Genomic DNA, 18277 nt, shown 5'->3' on the forward strand with positions numbered 1-18277 from the left:
TTTTTTTATTGCATATTTCAAAAGTTTACCCTTTAATTAGTTAGTATGCCAAAAATCAATTTTTTGTTTCAACGAGAAATGTGTGAAATAAATTAATGAAAACAGAGCGCGGAAAAACGTTGAGCAACCATTGCCTGACGTCATAATACCGGTACGGGCGACTGGCAGAGCACTCCGCTCGCGCTCGCGCTCGCTCTCATCCCATTCTGTGTTAATACATACGGTGTGTGGTTCGCTTGGCAGTTTCGTTAATCATTGTTTTTATGTCTAAATGGGTCGAAACCGAGGATTGTACAAATATTGTATAGTTCCAGGCTGCAAAAGTACCTCAGGATCGACTCCGAATAAAATATTTATTTCATTACCGAAAAATGAAAAGTTTGTGTGATGTTATCCACGGTATCCCCAGCTACGGTATGCAACTCAAAACCACCTTCGTTTTTCTTTGGTTGCACGTCTAGGGGGTTGTAAAATATTATTATTTGAACATTTAGAGCACAATTTTCAACTTTATGCTGGAAAAAAATTCAACCCCATCTAAATATTCGTGATCACAAAAAATTCGAAATACGTCGGCGAGAGGGACCTATAAGCAGTTAAGAACTACTCTCGTTTTTCTTTGGTTGCCCATCTAGGGGGTTGTAAATACTATTATTTGAACATTTAGAGCAGAATTTTAAAATTTATGACGAAAAAAAATTTCTACCCCATCTAAACGTACCCGTTCATAAAAATTTCGAAATACGTCAGCGAGAGGGACCTATAAGCAACTCAGAACCACCCTCATATTTCTTTGGCTGTCCGTCTAGGGGGTTAAAAATATTATTATTTAAACATTAGAGGAGAATTTTCAAATTTATGCCGAAAAAAAAATTCCACTCCATCTAAACGTTCCCGTCCACAAAAATTTCGGAATACGTGGCGAAAAGGACCTATAAGCAATTTATTTAAATAATAATACACGTCGTCGCATACATCTACAAGTACCGAGTCTAGTACGTTGGGTACATTTGTACAAAAATGTAAAAAGAAAATGTAGAAAAGCGAACCATTTACGTCATTGAGAAAATCCGAAAATGTATTTGGGTATTCCAAGTCATTCTATGTTTATAATAAATATGTTGTGTGCGAAAAATGCATTTCAACAAGACTTGATGTATATCTCTTATACACTCTCTATTTATACACTTAAAAATATAGGTATATAATATAGGTAAAAGTATAGCAAATATCTACACATCTCTCCGAGTGCTCGCGACTTGATCGCCGAGTGGCCGGTATCGTGACGTCATTACCTGTTCTTCCGCAGTGTTGACCTTTTTAAGGGTCTTACAAATTCAGAATTAAATATATCACTTATTATTAATCTTATTAACCTAATTTTTTAAAGATATATTTAGGTGGTTAAATACCATCAGAAAATGAAAGAAAAAGTTTAAAATTATATATCACTGAATGGGCCTCAGTGAATTTTTGTTTTTAATTAATTTTATCATAAGTCCATCTTTCATGGATCAATCTAGTAAACATTTTTATAGATATTTGAGTAACTATTATATATTTTTAACTTCAACACTTTGGCCTATGTTTAATTATGGATTTTATGTTATTAAATAATCTCACCCTGTATATGGAAACCTACTTTCTGTTAATCATTGAGGACAACGAATGTTGAAATTTGTCGTCATTATTTGGGAGCCCAGTATGTAATAATCAAAATTCCTAGTTGTTAGCCTTGGAAGTCAACACTTTGTTATTGTCTGACATATTTTTTTTGCTGCATAACAACATATTGCTCATATATGATTCCTATTACAGGCTAATTTTTACAAAAGTCAAAGTTCTTTGAATTTTTACCTGTCAAGAAACGTTTTAATAGAGAAAGGGGCCACATGCCACGAATAAAAAATAGGAAAATATTATCACTATTTACTTAGCATTATTACGTTATTTATAAATTGTTTAATAAGCAGTGTACATTTATTTTGCTGCATGCATTTATTTAATTTACGTATTAGTTACGCAAACTGTGAAATAGCTTTTAATAACAATGTAATATTAAAAAAATATTGATTAAAGAAAAGAATTACATGTAGAATATTAATATTCAAAATCGATATGATCCATAGAATGAATGTAAATAAATATAAATGTTATTACAAAGAAGTATATTAATTTATGTTTATCAATTTGTAAACGTTCTGCATTTTTAATTAATTGATGGACCATATCTACGAGACTAATAACATTAATATTTTTGCATGTGGTACCTACCATAACGCTTTGTAACATCGCTATCGGAAACATTCCAAAATTCTGCAAATAAATAGTACCCCATGACTTTTTGTAAATATTAATTACTTGAAAATATACATATAAGCAAATGTCGAGAATAATGTACCATAAATTCTAGGACTAATAGAATATTAAAAAACAAGAAGACTTTTTGCTAGTATGGGTATATCGTATTTTGTATTCAAAACACAGTGCGTACAGTTGATGCTTTCAATCAAATTTTTCCAATATGTATTTTCAGAGGCTTTAATAAATAGATTTACGTGATTAATTTTCAATTAATTCTATAAAACGTTTGTTATGCTATAAACTAGGAATATTGTGAGTAGCAATTAATTATTTTGGGACGATTTTCTTATATACGAGGTATATTCAGAAAATAAGCGAACTTTATTTATTAAACTTTATTATTAATTTTATACACAATTGGTCCTTGTCAGCTTTGTCTCCTTCAAAGTATTCCTTTCGCCTATTCATACACTTTTCCCAGCGGTGTTTCCATTTCGCCTAGCCAGACCTGGATAGCTTCATCTGAAATGACCTTTAAAGTCTGTATCGAATCTGCTTTGGTGTTATCAATAGTCTGAAAACGGCGTTCTTTCAGCACTGATTTTTAATTTCGGAAATAAGAAAAACTCGCAAGGAGCCAGATCTGGCGAGTAAGGAGGGCGAGGGAGGACAATAATCTGATTTTTGGCACAAAACTGACGAATTGACAAAGCAGAGTGTGCGGTGCATTGTCATGATGCAAGAACTCTGGTCTGTTTTTGCGGAATTTTTCACGTAACCATTGTAAAACGCCTTGGTAGTACACACGGTTCACTGTTTCACATTGAGGCAATATCTAAATGCACAATTCCATTAATATAAAAAAAAAAACAGGGAGCATCATTTTGACATTGGATCGAGACTGACATGCTTTCTTCTGGCGTGGATATGATCGAACTTTGTCTCAATGTTGTAGCCGTAAATACAGCTTTCGTCTGATCCGTCATGATCTTTTGAATGAATGTTTCATTGTCATCGGATTTTTCAAGGAATTGCCGGCAAACGTCCACACGATGTTGACTTCTTTTGCAAATTCTCTGGAAGTCAATCGGCGATTTGCACGCATCAGATCTTTGACTTTCTGAACGTGGGAGCCATCAATTGAAGTCGAAAGCCTGGTCGAGGAAGTATCAACAATCCAAGAACGCAATGCTGCCAACCGCATGGCACTAAATATCTCCATTAGCGCGTAATTCAAAAAGTTATTTTCTGAACAGACCTCGTCCTTTTTTAATATACACAAAAGTTGTATTTTTGATAAAATTCCGTAAATCGTTTCGTATTCGAAAAAGAGCCCAAAAATTTTAGGTGGTCTGCCAGTTAAGGGAAAGAAGGACAATTGTGTGCAAATTTCTTCAATTGTCTTTAACACACTACTGATATTAAGGAAATATTTGTATCTATTGATTGTTGTATATGTTCTGTCAATTACACAGGCCAACAAGGAAAAAATTCCAGAGATCAGACACTGCGTTTCCGAAGGCATTTGGCGCGCTGAATCCGAATCTGGCCTCAGAATTGATCCATCACCCTAGGTTTCCGAGATATTCTAACCTAAAAGTGCAAAAAACACGTATTTTTGCTATTTTCAAGGTTATGTAACTTTTTCAAAACTGAAAATATTATTGGAAACTACTATCTTTCCCCTTCAAAACGCATTTTTTTATTTGTAAAAAGCTTTATTTTTCGCGGAGATATCGTCGATTAAAGATGATCAGTATAGCTACCTTATTAAACCATGGCTCGACCTATAACACCATTAATGGGTATTATGGGTTATTGGGTAATAGGGCTTGAAGTTAATCTTCCTGACGATTAGGGCTCACAGCGCTTAGTGTTGTGGGGTTATAGGGGAAAGATAGTCGTTTCCAATGATGTTTTCAGTTTTTCGCCAAGTTACATAACCTTGAATATAGCAAAAGTACGTGTTTTTTGCACTTTTAGGTTAGAATATCTCGGAAACCTAGGGTGATGGATCAATTCTGAGGCCAGATTCGGATTCCGCGCCAAATGCCTTCGGAAGCGTAGTGTCTGATCTCTGGAATTTTTTTTTTTGAAATTTTGTCGGCATGTGTTATCTTTTTGGCCGGTTCAAATTCAGAGCATCACACGTTGGTTTAATATTTCACAAAATTGTTAACTTAATATTTTAATTCAGATTATTTAAAGAAATATATATTCCCTAGAATATCTGGAATTATGAGTGAAATTAATTTTTATTTAAATCAAAAATAAAATAGCTCAAAAAAGTTTTCGCTATCTACCCCGTTTCCGTGACTTGTATATAGAAAAATCGTCCAGAGTTTATACAGCATCTCTAATGAATGGTACATTGTAATAAAATCATATAAAGGCCTCAAAACTGAAACCTCAAAAAATATGTGCCCTAAAACATGTTATAAGCAAAAATCGTCTCAATTTTTAAATGTTAATTAAGTATTTTTAAGATTTGTCGCATTATTATTTTGAAATACATTGACTGTGATGGAAAACTGTACATTTCATTGTCCCTTAATTATTTTTTATATACGTATTGCAATGGGATTGATACAATAGGTAACAAAAACTGATTTGAAATGAATATCGAATTTTTACTAGGAACTTCCATTCACACAAAATTTTAATTTACTTCATGTCTGCAAAACAACTAATTCAGCGAAAACTGAAAAAGAAACATTATTTTTAAGATATACATAAAATAAAATATTTAAATATTATCGTCTTATTTTCTCTTGTTTCAAATTAAACCACTTGATTCTCATTTAGTGATATATCTAGGTTAATATATTGTAAAATCCGTTCAAAATTAGCCTTGTGGACAAAACTAAGAAAGATAATTATTTTTACATACCGTATCTCTTAGTGGGGTCATTTATTTTCCTAAGCTTTCCGAGATAGCCGGCTTGGATTTCGTTTGGAGTGGCTATTTTGGTGCATATTTCAGGATAACTCAGGAGTCCCGCTTCATTTGTATAAGGTCCTGCCTCGCCTGGGCCGTCTATGGGAAGAGGAGGTACTCCAGTTAGGCCAGAGTCGTCGTCCATTTTCCATGCTCTTCCGTACGTTGAAATGCCGAAAATTACCTTGTTGCTTGGGCAACCGTTCTGTATCCTAGCGTAGAAAAATAATGTTTTATGTTTTTACATAGACACTGCTAAATAATTTTTATATGTGTACTTAAATTCGTATTACATACTAACAAAAATATAACAGAAAATAATGACTGCCTAACATTTGATAGAAGATTCGTATCGAACTCTGTTTATTTAAATTTCATACTAGTTAAAAAATGAGAATTGTTATGCTCAAATTTTGGGAACATAAATTAGAATCGACATTAAAGAGAACAAATATAGTGGAGTGTAGAGGCTTCAGATTCGGCTAGAGGGTAGAGACAGGACAAGCAATTATGCCTGCACATCGTCGTACAAACCGTTTTCAGATGTAGATTTCTCTTCTTTCTTAGAAGACAAAAACACAACATTTTTTATAAAAAGTACTTCTAAGCAATTTAAATTTACCTTCCGTTTTAGTTTTTATGTCAACAAGAGATGGCGAAATATGGTCAGTCGGTAACACATGGCACTTCTAGCGTTCTATGTTATGGGTTGTTCTAGGCTCTATTTGAATGTGAAGCCTCGACACTTCACTATGTTGGTATTCTAAAGCTAATAATCGCAAAGTAGTAGGATCCATCTTTATCTGTTTCGGCGTTAGATTTAAAGATTTAAATTTGTGAATCAAATAAAAACTCATCTTAGTCAATAAAAAACTTTTGTTATTCGTGGTGGTCTGTTGAATGGCCACCTAGGTTACTCGACCATAATTCTCCATATTTTTAATTCCAGAGGTATGTACACGAGATATTTAGTGCACCTACATAGAAATTAATAGAGCATATTCAGGAGATTGCTCAACAATTAAACAAACGTGAAATACGAATCGTTACTTCATCAATCAGCTTGTATTCGGCAAGGAGGAGGCCATTTTGAAAATATCCATTAAACATTTATGAAATAAAATAAGTTTTTATTTGGTTTACAGATTTAAATAAGTACATTTCGTAATTTTATAGGGCTGTATAACTTCCGGACAAATAAAGATCGACCGACAATTTTTGTGTTTCTAGATTTTGAATTTTTGAATTTATGCTCTTAATATTTGAATATACGACAATACCAAATAAGAAAAAAATATATGATTTTAGGGAAAGACATTTTTTTTTTCAATAATTGTCTTGCTTATTACTTTATTTTGATTGAATTTAGATTTCCAAAAAAAATTAATAATTAAAACAAAATCGAAAAGTGGCCATTCATATAATTGTCTTTTGTTTTTATTTCAAACCATAGTATGCTTATATTCACAAATCAAACAGTCAAACATTACAAATAATAGAAAAATTAGAAATAAAATTTTGTTCCACTTGGTATGTGAAAAAATAACAATAACAATGTAATTATTCTTATTCTTTTAGGACCGACGGCGACGTGAGTAAAGGTATTACCAAACCTACATAAAATCTGCGCGAATTTTCTTTTCAGTAGAATTAATAGTAACTTCATAATAAATTCTAACTGAAGTTACAAATAAAAACACTACACTTAAATAACTTCAAAAAGAAATAAAAAATTGACATTATTTTTTATAGTGCAATGTTAGTAGATTTTGGTCAATAATTCCCATATCTATGATTAGAGAGTGAATGTGTACATATGTTTTAGTTGCAGTTATCACTCGCTATATACGTCCAGCGAAAACCATTTATCAAAATTACAAATATATTTACAGGTACATTACTTTTTTTGAAGTCCATCCATATGCACATTTTCAGAATGTATTTATACATGCGTATCAACAAAATGAGAGTATACCAGTCATGTGCCAAGAAATTTGTTTAAAATATAACATTTTTTATAATATAGGTTAAAGCACATTCAATGATAGCGATAGTAGTAGTGAAAGTGAGGATTTAATACGGTTAAATTTTAGATAATTGTGGGTAGGGAACACCTTTATGCTTTCAGAGGCTGGTAAATTTATAAATACAATAAAAACCAAAAGTGGACTATTTAGTTATATTTGTTGTATGTAAGTAGATACATACGTTTGTAACAAATATGTATATATATATATATATATATATACAGGGTGTTTCATAAAGACCTCTAGTAAATTCAGAGGGTGATAGTACGACAAAAAATAAGAATTGTTTGTCTTATGAACTGTATGTCTATCTCCTCTTGTTTTCGAGATACGGAGCGACAAAATACAATTTTTTAAATAGAATTTTTACGAACATTTCCAAACGGCGCGAAATATTTTTATGAAATTTGGTATTCCGGGGTTTTTAAGGATGCCAAATACGCTGGTCTAATTATTTTTTGAATATTTCATAGAGGGCGCTAGTTATGCTAATTTTTTTAAGGTTATTTTTTTTTTACCATTCGGGCTCCAATTTCTAATGTACAATTTTATTTTCTAAAAATAATGTACATGTAATATTGTTAGAACTTCATAATGTGAACGGTTTTCGAGAAAGAAGGCTTTCATTTGAACTCCTACAGTATTACGGTGTATAAAATAAGTGACTTTTCTCAAAGTAGGCTTATGTCAAAACTTATTGATGGATGTCTCATAAACAAGGCATACATTCTTAGTAATATTTTAAACTCTAATTAACTTTATATCAAAATTTTAGTGATTGTTAGTGACTGTAGTTAGTAATGACTAATTACAGTCACTAAAATTTTGATACAAAGTTAATTAGAGTTTAAAATATTACTAAGAATGTATGCGTTGTTTATGAGACATCCATCAATAATTTTTGACATAAGCCTACTTTGAGAAAAGTCACTTATTTTATATTCTTTATATTCTATATTCTCTATGTTACAGATCCTATACATATAATTTCGTGTGACCAACTGGATAAATAAAGTTCGGAAAACGCATTTTTTTACGTGTAGTAAAATGATACGATTCTTTTGGAGTCAATGTGTATCTATTATTGGTTTAAAAATAATTAAAAATTTAAATGTACTAGCATAGAGTGAATTACTAAACCAGTTCTAATTAAATTTGACATAATGCGGATATATAACTATTGCTTTGATGAAAAATGTATGCAGTTTTTTACACTTTCAAATGTTACATAAAGATGATGAACGTCATCTAAGGTGATAGAACACTGCCAATGAAAAATAACACACACCAACCTGTTTGTTCATGAAACAAGAAGCTATATATCTTTTAGAAAGTATATCGACCCTGTTTTGCGGTTCAAGAGAAACTTTTTTTACATCTAAATGATAAAAAGTATAGTAAATTTAAACCGTGAGATACAATGATTTGTAAAATATGATGAAGGCATCGTCTTTACTTACCAATATCTAACTTGATAATCTCCATTTTCATCGACTTTTCTGTCGATCAACTCATACAGAGGAGCAGAATAGTCGGCTTCTTTTGGATTACGCTCAGGATTATAAAAGTCGTAGGGGTGTAGGATCACGAAATCTACATTGGGGGCAATCTGGCGAGGGTCATAGTACACTGAAACAGTAGTTTACTATTATAAGTCGTCCATTTAGATCATCAGAATAAATATACCTGTGCTGTTGACGTTTGGAAGCACAGAGAGTGTCAACAAAAGACCGTCGTGTCTAAAGGAATTTTTTATTTCTCTGACCAAAGTTGTGAATTGTTCTTTATGTTCGTCTGCCTTCTCGTCAATCACTGATTCTCCCACAATTTTATGTTTCAAGTTGACGAAAAAACTTTCTGAAATAAAGGTTATACATATACATTATGCATATAATAAAATATATACATAGTATTTATTTATGTTGACTATTAGAAAACAAGACTTACTGAAGCTGCTGCGAATTTTCTTTGGTTTAGTCTCAGGGAATTCCCAGGCGAGATCCAGGCCGTCAAATCCATAATGTTTGACGACATCTTTAGCGGAATTAATGAAAGATAGGCGATGGTCGACTGATTCTAACTGAAATGATCCAAACGATATAAATTCACTACAAAGTAATAGCACCATGAGAAGATTGAGAAATGATTTATTTTCATACAAACAATTCTACAATTTAGTCATACAAATAAATTAAATACATGTTGCGGGTGAATTATTCTGGTAAATCCTATCTAACATGAATCATACTTCTGACTTTACGATTGAGCATTTGTAGTAAGCAACGAACAGTAATTAAAAATTAAATAATTAATCTTTAAAAAATCGGTTCGTTTTTTTATAGAAAAAAGTTTAATTGACTGAATATTCTGACATTAATAATAAAATATATTAAATATATAAATAAATTTACGAAACAAAAAGCAAAAAGTTATACATGTAACAGCGATGTTGCGATGAACACTCAAAACAGACCTATCTCGTAAAAACAAAAAAAAAAAGAACTAGGATAGGTAATATTTTCTTTTAGGGCTCTATGATCTTTCAAAGATTAGAAGTGAAATATTGTTTTTGTTCAAAGATTAAAAAACTGTTGATTTATATGAACTTAAAACTTAATATAATCCTATTTTTTCAAAGTAGCTATTTACATAATTTGAACAAAAATAAGTTAGTGGTATTGAAATTAGGAGCCGTTTGTTTGTATTTTAACTATAAAAAAGTTATTTGTGGTTAAAGAGAGCTTTCTTGCACATATTTGGATAGATAGATTTTGGTTTCCAATCAAAATTATTAAGTCTTTTTGAGTTTTTTTTCAATTCACTGTTAAAAGTCCAAAAGATATGACAATTTAGAAGTATTCCGGGTAGCAGCGTAAGTCAAAGATCAGAATAAATTAAGGTTTTACATAAATTCGCATTTATTGAATGAAGGGCAGTCAGGTGGTTTTTAACCTTGCTATAAATACAGACTGTTGAGAATTTAGGGTAAAACAGCTGCCTGTAATTTTTTATTCATGGTCTGATGCTAACTAGCAGGGCTTCAGATTTACTCATATGGAAAAATTTCAAGGTGTAAAAATTTGACTGGAGTTGAATATGAAAGGAGATTCTCTTTAATGGCAAAAATATTTTTTCCCAACTGAAACCTCTCAAATTCAGAACCTTGTATACAAATCAGAAAATTGTACTGCTTTTTTTTACTATTCTTGTATTTTTCATGGCTTGTTTTTTTTACTTTTATTCCTGCCCACATTCTGTTAATTGTCTTCTATTAAACCAAAAAATAATCATGTTTATTACATTTGACAACCTGTACATATTCTTGCTCACTTCTCACCCCTACACTAATTTTCTGCGGACACCCATGAAGATGCGTTACCCATATCACGTTTACATGTAGAACGGAAGGTTAATAAAGTCATTACATCCAAAAATTTGCAAGTTAAAAAGAGTTCAAGGCCTGCTATGTTATCGTTTTAGAATATAAATTAATCTCAATGATTCCACATGTGCTCTTACCACAGTCCTGTAAATCATGTTCTTTTCGCTGCCTTCTCCCGAAACATCATTGCCTCCACCAACTGAAAGAAGGACTCTAAGTCCGGGGAATCTTCTCTTCAATTCCGTGACATGTCTGTAGTTGTCCTTGTTGATGTCCAACTGTTCGTTGAGAGGAACCAATTTGTTGTTATCTGGGTTTATGCCCGCACTACCGTAGACTAAATGGGAGCAAAACTGGAGCGCTGGTTCCAAGAATGGCAATTCAAATTTGCCTTGACCTGAAAGGTAAAACTTTTTTATTTTTGGAATGTTTAAATAAGATTTTTTTCACTTTGTTGTGAATTGCTCTTTGCACCATTATTTGGGTGCAACATAATTGAATTAATTCAGCATGAAAAAGCGATTATGTTGTTATAAGTTATTGTTATTATTAATAACATACGAAGTAAAAAACGTGGTTTGTCCTGGAACCTACACCACCCTATCCCTATGTATTTTGAACTGCTCAACACGAATATGAAGTCGGTTTTCACTAGTCACACTGTGACTATTTTTCCTAAACCTTAAAAAATCGTTGAAATCATACATTTTGAGGTTCGAAACACAGTAATGAAACTGGCATGGAACTAATAGGCCACATGCATTATTCCTATAATTTTGACCTGCCGATTAAGAAATTGAAGTTAGTTTTGCAGTTAGTTTTGTAACTTTAAGGTTCGAAAAAAAACATGATCTGATTAATGAAAACTGATTGCAAATTAGTATTCAAAGGATCGAAATATATGATACGGCAGTCTAGTCACCAGGACAAATTACTTTTTTTTTTAAATGTTGTGTACCTACTTTATTATGATAGTAAGAATTATAACATAATAAATCTGTGCTTGTACAGATTTTTGTTTACCATTTTTTGAATTTAGTATTTCATTGTAGCATATTACGTAATAATGGGATTATTTGAATTTACCTTATTTCACGGTCATTTCTAAGAATTAATAATCTTAGTCAAGGTAATCCAGAGCAGAAATAAAAATTAATTGTTTTTCTAGTAAACCAATTATGTCTGTAACTATACAAAATGTATCAAAATGATATTAAATGTACCTACAGGGTCATTACGCGAAAATTAGATTCGTTCTTGACTCCCTTGTCTTTATCATTATCCACTTATCTTTCCTGATTAAATGATATCTACTTTTTATATTTGAACAATTCAGGACTACAATATTAAGGGCGTTTTTCTTAACGAACTGTGCATTCTTTAATGACAGAGTGAACCAAGTGGGGTAACTTAAGCGAGTACGAAATGACAAAATTTCTGTATTTCAAAACGGTAGATTTTATTGATTTCTAACAATTATACCTTTTTTATTTAGAATTGAACGTAGTTCAATAATTCTAGTTAAAAAATTCAAAATTGTAAAATACAAAAAGTTAGACATATTTTTACATTGATAGGATAGTATAACTAGCGCCCCCTAGATGTGACCCCAACACTGTTTGCATGTTCGTATTTGCCACCTCAACAAACATAAAACTACAAATTTTCAAAACAATCGATCCATACATACTTAAAATGTAGCAAAAAATCGAAAATATTTTTTTAACTTTAACACCCTGTAGAACGAAAAGGAGCAACAATTGACTAAGGCATATTTGGCTCAATCGCTATATTTTGACGTTAACAATCTGCCATTAAGCTGTGTACCATTATTAATGATTCACCCTGTATATTATTTGCAATGCAAAAACGAAAACTTAATTATTTAAATAGTAAAAAATTTCCGTGAATTATGTAAGGGTAACTTTTACTATTTGGCAAGTGAATAAACAAATTCCTTACATTAGGATACATATTTTTGATTTTTGTGTACAAAATTACGGTAAGAAGTAGTGGTATCATTAATACCCAAATGAAATAGCAGTTCTTTGCTAAAATAATGTTGAAAACCTGAATTAAAAAATTTGTTAAATAAATTTTATTATTTCAGAAATCGGGGAATGTGACCAAAAAAATCAAACACAGTTTTTGTCTTTGAATGTGCTAAAGAAATAATATTTTTTTTCTTATTACAATCTCTAAGCATCGCCTTGTCTTGGTCGTGACTATATTTTAATTTTTTTATTTACTTAACACTCTTTATTAATCATATAAATATTACTTTTGATAAACGAGTATATGTTTTGGTAACACAGGTCAAAAATCAGAAGATAGTTCTTACAAACAATTCAATATATAAATGGAAATATTTTATCATATAAAGTTATCTTATTCCTTGTCGCTCGTCTTTCCATATATCCTTGTAGATGCTGAATGTCAGATTTATCGTCTAGTTGACTTTGGCCTAAATATTTCTAAATAAACCCTTTGGGATTAATTTTAACTGTTACAAAATGGTTTAATCAAATTAAGATATTTTCTCTTAATCTATATAGAAAATATTTTATAATTGCTTGTAGCTGTAGAATTTTATTTTCTAAATATTTTTTTTATAAGTACACAAACATTGTTTAAAACAGATAATTATGTAGATTTAAAGTTTCTATAGTTTTTAATTTTTAGAGAAAAATGTAATTTATTATTTTGAATAAACTTATTTCAACTATATCTTATTGTAGGTATGTGATAAAAAAACAAATAAATTTTGTGAGAGGAATTAAATAAGTACCCTAGCTACTTAATACTGTTATACTTAGCTTCCTTTTTCTATAAAATCATACCTGTTCTGAGGGTTGATCTGCTGTCATAGTAACACACCACCTTGTCGGCCTTAACATAGCCACCAAACGCAAAAAGTGTTAACAAAATTATTTTTAACGTATCCATCACAGTTCTGTGGTAATGGAAAATACTGACTGAATAGAATGGAAGACTTTGCACTGAGAGGTGTCGATCTGTTTAGCCGAACTTGCGCGTGAGTTTGAGGGGGAATTGAATAGGAGAAATGTTATTTGTTAAATTTTTAAATTCGTTCTAAGAAGCCATTGTTGCGATAAAATATTGTGATTCCCGTACTATAATTATTATTGTATGTTAACTACCTGTGGTCACCACTGTTTCTTGTGACAAACAATGCGATGTAAATTCCTTTTTGGCTATTGTAATCAGTTACATCAGTTTTTCTTTTTTAAACAGAGCCAATAAATTAATATTTGTTGTTGAATAGAGTCATAACAACAATTTTATTTTATGGATTTTCGTTAGTATTGTTTCAGAGAAAAATTAAAAATAAAATCCGAAATACTTCGTATGTAATATCACTAATTTTAAGCAAAAATGATTATGTCCGCTTTTCCCGAATTCCCAGTGGTCCTTGAAATATCGGGGTTAGAAGTTGTCAGGTCGTACGGGTAGCCGCTAAGGAGTAAATTACATTGTTACAACTAGAGGGCTTAGAAAAAAATTTGCTTAATTTTAATAAAAGCGTAATGACAGTGTAATTATAAAAACAGCTCAATGTAACCACCGCCTTATGCAATGCATAACTCAACCCTCTGTCGAAGCTCTCATTCCCAGTTGTAGTTCTTCATATTGTTTTTCACTTCATCAAATGCTGTATGAATCTTCTCAATGAGTTGGTTCTTGCAATTAGGCTTTCCAACTGAATAGGTAAGAGTCTTCACATGTCCACACATGAACAAGGCCAACGGGTTACGATCCGGAGGTCACGACCTATTCATCGATTTGGATACTTTTCATTGAGGAAATTAGTGACACCTCTTACATAATGGGATGGAGCACCATCATATAAAAAGAACATTGTCCTTCTGATTTGAAAGTAGTAGAGGTAGATTGTAAAAAAGCCCGGTACATCCAGCTGTTCAAATTGCTATCGATGAAATGTTGTCCGATAACTTCATTCCAGCCCAAACGTTTGCGGAGAATCTTCCCTGAAAATGGGTTTTCGATTACCCAAACACGATCGTTGTGAAAATTGTTGATTCCATCTCTTGTAAATGTAGCTTCGTCACAGAAAAGGGTTCTTGAAAGAGTACCCAGATGATTGTCCACCATTTACAAAGACGAACTTGGGAAGATCAGTGGGTAGAAGTTCTTGTACCGGTTGGTAATGATAGGGATGCAGTCCATTTTCTCGCAATGTACACAACCGTCCTACTTCGTCCAGTAAATACAGAAATTCTTCTTGTACTAGTACCAGGATCATTTTCAATAAGCTCAAGCACTTCTGCAGCATTGTTTCTTCGTATAACTTATCTTTCACAAGTCAGGGAACGCATCTGTTAATCGAAAAGTTACGAAGGTTCTATAGAACGTTTGCTTGTCTGGAGGACGGCGGTTTGGATATCATCGTTAATATTCCCTACCTGAAGCGATGGTAGTACCATTGCAATATTCATACACGAAAATCATGTCCGCGTATTCTTCATTTGAATAAATTAAAGGCATGATTTTAATACAAATGACGCAAAAAATAAAAATGATAATTAACGAACTGACAAATCAACAATTTTTTTCTAATCCCAATCAAGCTGCAAATTATTAAATTACCTAGCCCTCTAGTCGCTACAATGTAATTTATTCTTTAGCAACTATCCATATCATCTGGCAACTTTAAACCTCGATATTTTAAGAACCGTTCGGAATTCGGGAAATGTTAATAAAATCATTTTTGCTTAAAATTTATGTATTGTTTCCTATATTCGTTCACATTTATACCTATTTGTCTAAAAGTGGTTACAAATAAAATTACTGCAACCTTTATTCGAAATGAATATCATGCGTCTGTGTTATTGAGGTAATGTAGAAGAATACAAGCGACAATTTTGATATTTTTTTTTATATTTTTATTTGAAACATTCTGCACTGTTGACATGCACTACTAAAAGTGCACCGATTTAATCGAAAGTGTAGTCAATTCTATGATTCTAAATAAAACGGCTTACATCAAGTTATGATCAAACTGCAGTAACCAAGCTACAATACATATTGATCACAAAGCTTTCATTTATGTAATTATCATAAATTCGAACCAACTTCTTTATTTGTTTTATTAAAGAGGATATGTATGCATTTCTTAAATATTTTTCTTCTTATTTTACGTGTTACAAAAATAAATTAAAAACAACTTAAACTGAAGTAGGTAAAACAATTAACAATATTACATAATAATGATGTCTTTATTTTTACCTCTTAATTGTGAAAAATTGGAAATCAGTCCGTGTCCGCTATAAATGACATTTTGAATGACTACCTAATAAGTTCATTCCTTAAATACAAAGACAATTAACTACTTTAAATATACTTTAAATAAATACCAAAAATACAGGATTTTCCTTGAATGATAACAAAGAATTTAAGAATTTCACTGTGAGGTAGGTATTTTTAAATTAATATTTAGACATACCTAACATTTTTGATTATTATTCTGGATAATTAATAATTACTAGTTGTTTACTATATTTCAGTGCTAGTTGAGGCATGTAGCTCATAAAGAAAATAGTTGTTTCCCTCAATATGAACAATTAGGAATCTTGTTGTGAGGTTGGATATCTTTCGTATGTCTAGATTTTTTATTTCGAAGAACATTGTTTGACATTATTTTAAAGAATTAAATAAAACTGTTGACTTTATTTGAATTAGCTTAATACTTTTATCACTAAAAATATGAGATCTAATAATAAAATACACATATTTAAAGGTTCTTTAGGAACGAAATCTAACATGCCAGCACTTTTATAAACTGTGTTATCAAATTGCGAACGAATTTTGAAAATTATTTTTTTTTCTGTCTTCTGGAGGGTTACAATCGATCTATAGTGATAAGGCGTATAAATGTCCTCCATCTTTAGTCCAATTTTCATTAACGCACATTGAATGGTTCAGATTAATTAACTGAGTTCGATTTTTGTTTCTTTATTTAACCCTACGTCAGTACCGCTGGCTGCATGGATAACTTCACTCGAATCGAAATAGTGCTGATTTTTTTTTAGGTTAATTTAGAGTAGTAAAATGTTCTGTTTTTATGACATGATTCTTCTAAGAACTTTCTATACTTTCCAGCATTTTGTTTGTTGTGTATACTAATTTAAAAAAACACAAGTCACAAAAATGGTGGCAGAAGTACATCCGACTCTTTTACCTATGCTCTCTTATAGATAGAAAACTGTGTGTACTTAGAAAAAAAATAGTTTTGTAAGCAGAACTGTAAGTTTACTGTCAGGCAACATTTGCAAAATATCATTACTCAGTGTTCTTATTCAATCAAGCAATTTGCAACATGGGTGGATAAATAATAGAACTGAGTCACTTATCTCAAATGAAACCGGTATCGGTACCACCGAATAACATCGTTATTGGATAACTGCTAAGATTGTTCAATTACTCCAGTTATTATTAGTCATTATTAATTCAAGGTAAGATCGAGGTGACTTGGCCACGGATTGGAAGTAACGATTAATTCATTAAATGACAAACAATATAAAACTGGTTAAAAATAGTTGCATTTTATAAAACAACACGGAATTTATTTTTACGTGTTAATGTGTTGCACATGAATATTTTTCTTAATAAATAAAAATTTTTTGTTTAGTATTGACAAAAACTATTGTAAATATACATAAATTAAATTAGTTGAGTTTCTGCAAATGGAGGATGTTCTAATTATTGCGTATACATACAACTAGAAACCTTGTACAGAGACTGCATACAATCTCTATTACAAAATGTTTCTTTTCGGAATCAGTAAAAGATTTTAGTTTATTACAAAATTACAAAAAATAATAACAATAATAGGTATAATAACAATTCTTCAACAATTTGATTTATTTAAATTTATGAATTTAAATTATGTCTTAATTTGTATACAGCGTGTCCCACTAGTGCGGGAATGTCCAATATCTATGTTAAAATGAGGAATATATGGATTTTTCTTTTTATTGTGTTGTCACATTTCTTGGAATGTACAAATTAAAAATATATTCAACTATGCAGGGTGTTCCACTTTTCCTGTCCAGACACCAACTTTGGTTTTTTAAATGGAAACACACATTTTTTATATTTTTTTCGGATTCTACATAAAAAATAAAGGGTACTTTGTGTAGAATAGTTCTATTCAAATATTCACAGTTTTTGACATATCTCGCTTGAAAGGTTTTTCTAGTCGATATTGGTTGCTTACATTTTCTGATACTGACAGGTTATACTAATAGCTACTAAGCCCATTTTTTTATTAGATGTTTAGTAAGGATGACTCTTTCGAATCATGCTCCAAAAACTGGCCTGCGTTATACAGGGTGACCAAAATATCATGTCAAAATTGCCATATATTTTCATACCATGAGATGCAGAATTAAATTCTCTACAACTTTGCTATACCTGCTACTACACCAAATTCATTAGTTTTTCATGAAATCTCATTTCTATGAAAAAATGCGAAGTTTACAAATAGCTTATATGTAAAATAACGTAGTAGGCTCCTGTCAAATGATAATCTGGAAAATTTTCGATTCACACAAGATTTAATAGAAAAGCGACAGTAATAATTGT

At 31.2% G+C, this 18277-nt stretch overlaps 1 protein-coding gene across 2 annotated transcripts in view; it reads right to left on the minus strand.

The window, feature by feature from the left end:
• Positions 1-13684, minus strand: part of LOC108911015 (chitinase-like protein Idgf4) — a 16510-nt gene extending 2826 nt beyond the window's left edge. Inside the window, exons 1-7 of one of the 2 annotated variants that reach the window (XM_018715825.1) lie at positions 13492-13684; positions 10789-11048; positions 9217-9349; positions 8956-9126; positions 8730-8898; positions 5195-5454; positions 2275-2316 (exon numbers count right to left, since the gene is read on the minus strand). In XM_018715825.1, coding sequence (XP_018571341.1) covers positions 2275-2316; positions 5195-5454; positions 8730-8898; positions 8956-9126; positions 9217-9349; positions 10789-11048; positions 13492-13597 — 1141 coding nt within the window. In that variant the 5' untranslated portion in view covers positions 13598-13684. The remainder of the gene's footprint in view (positions 1-2274; positions 2317-5194; positions 5455-8729; positions 8899-8955; positions 9127-9216; positions 9350-10788; positions 11049-13491) is intronic. The other variant, XM_018715826.1, reaches the window with a different exon arrangement.
• Positions 13685-18277: the final 4593 nt, after the last annotated feature.

The sequence above is a fragment of the Anoplophora glabripennis genome, unplaced genomic scaffold (genome assembly GCF_000390285.2).
Source record: "Anoplophora glabripennis isolate ALB-LARVAE unplaced genomic scaffold, Agla_2.0 scaffold556, whole genome shotgun sequence".
Lineage (NCBI taxonomy): Eukaryota > Metazoa > Arthropoda > Insecta > Coleoptera > Cerambycidae > Anoplophora > Anoplophora glabripennis.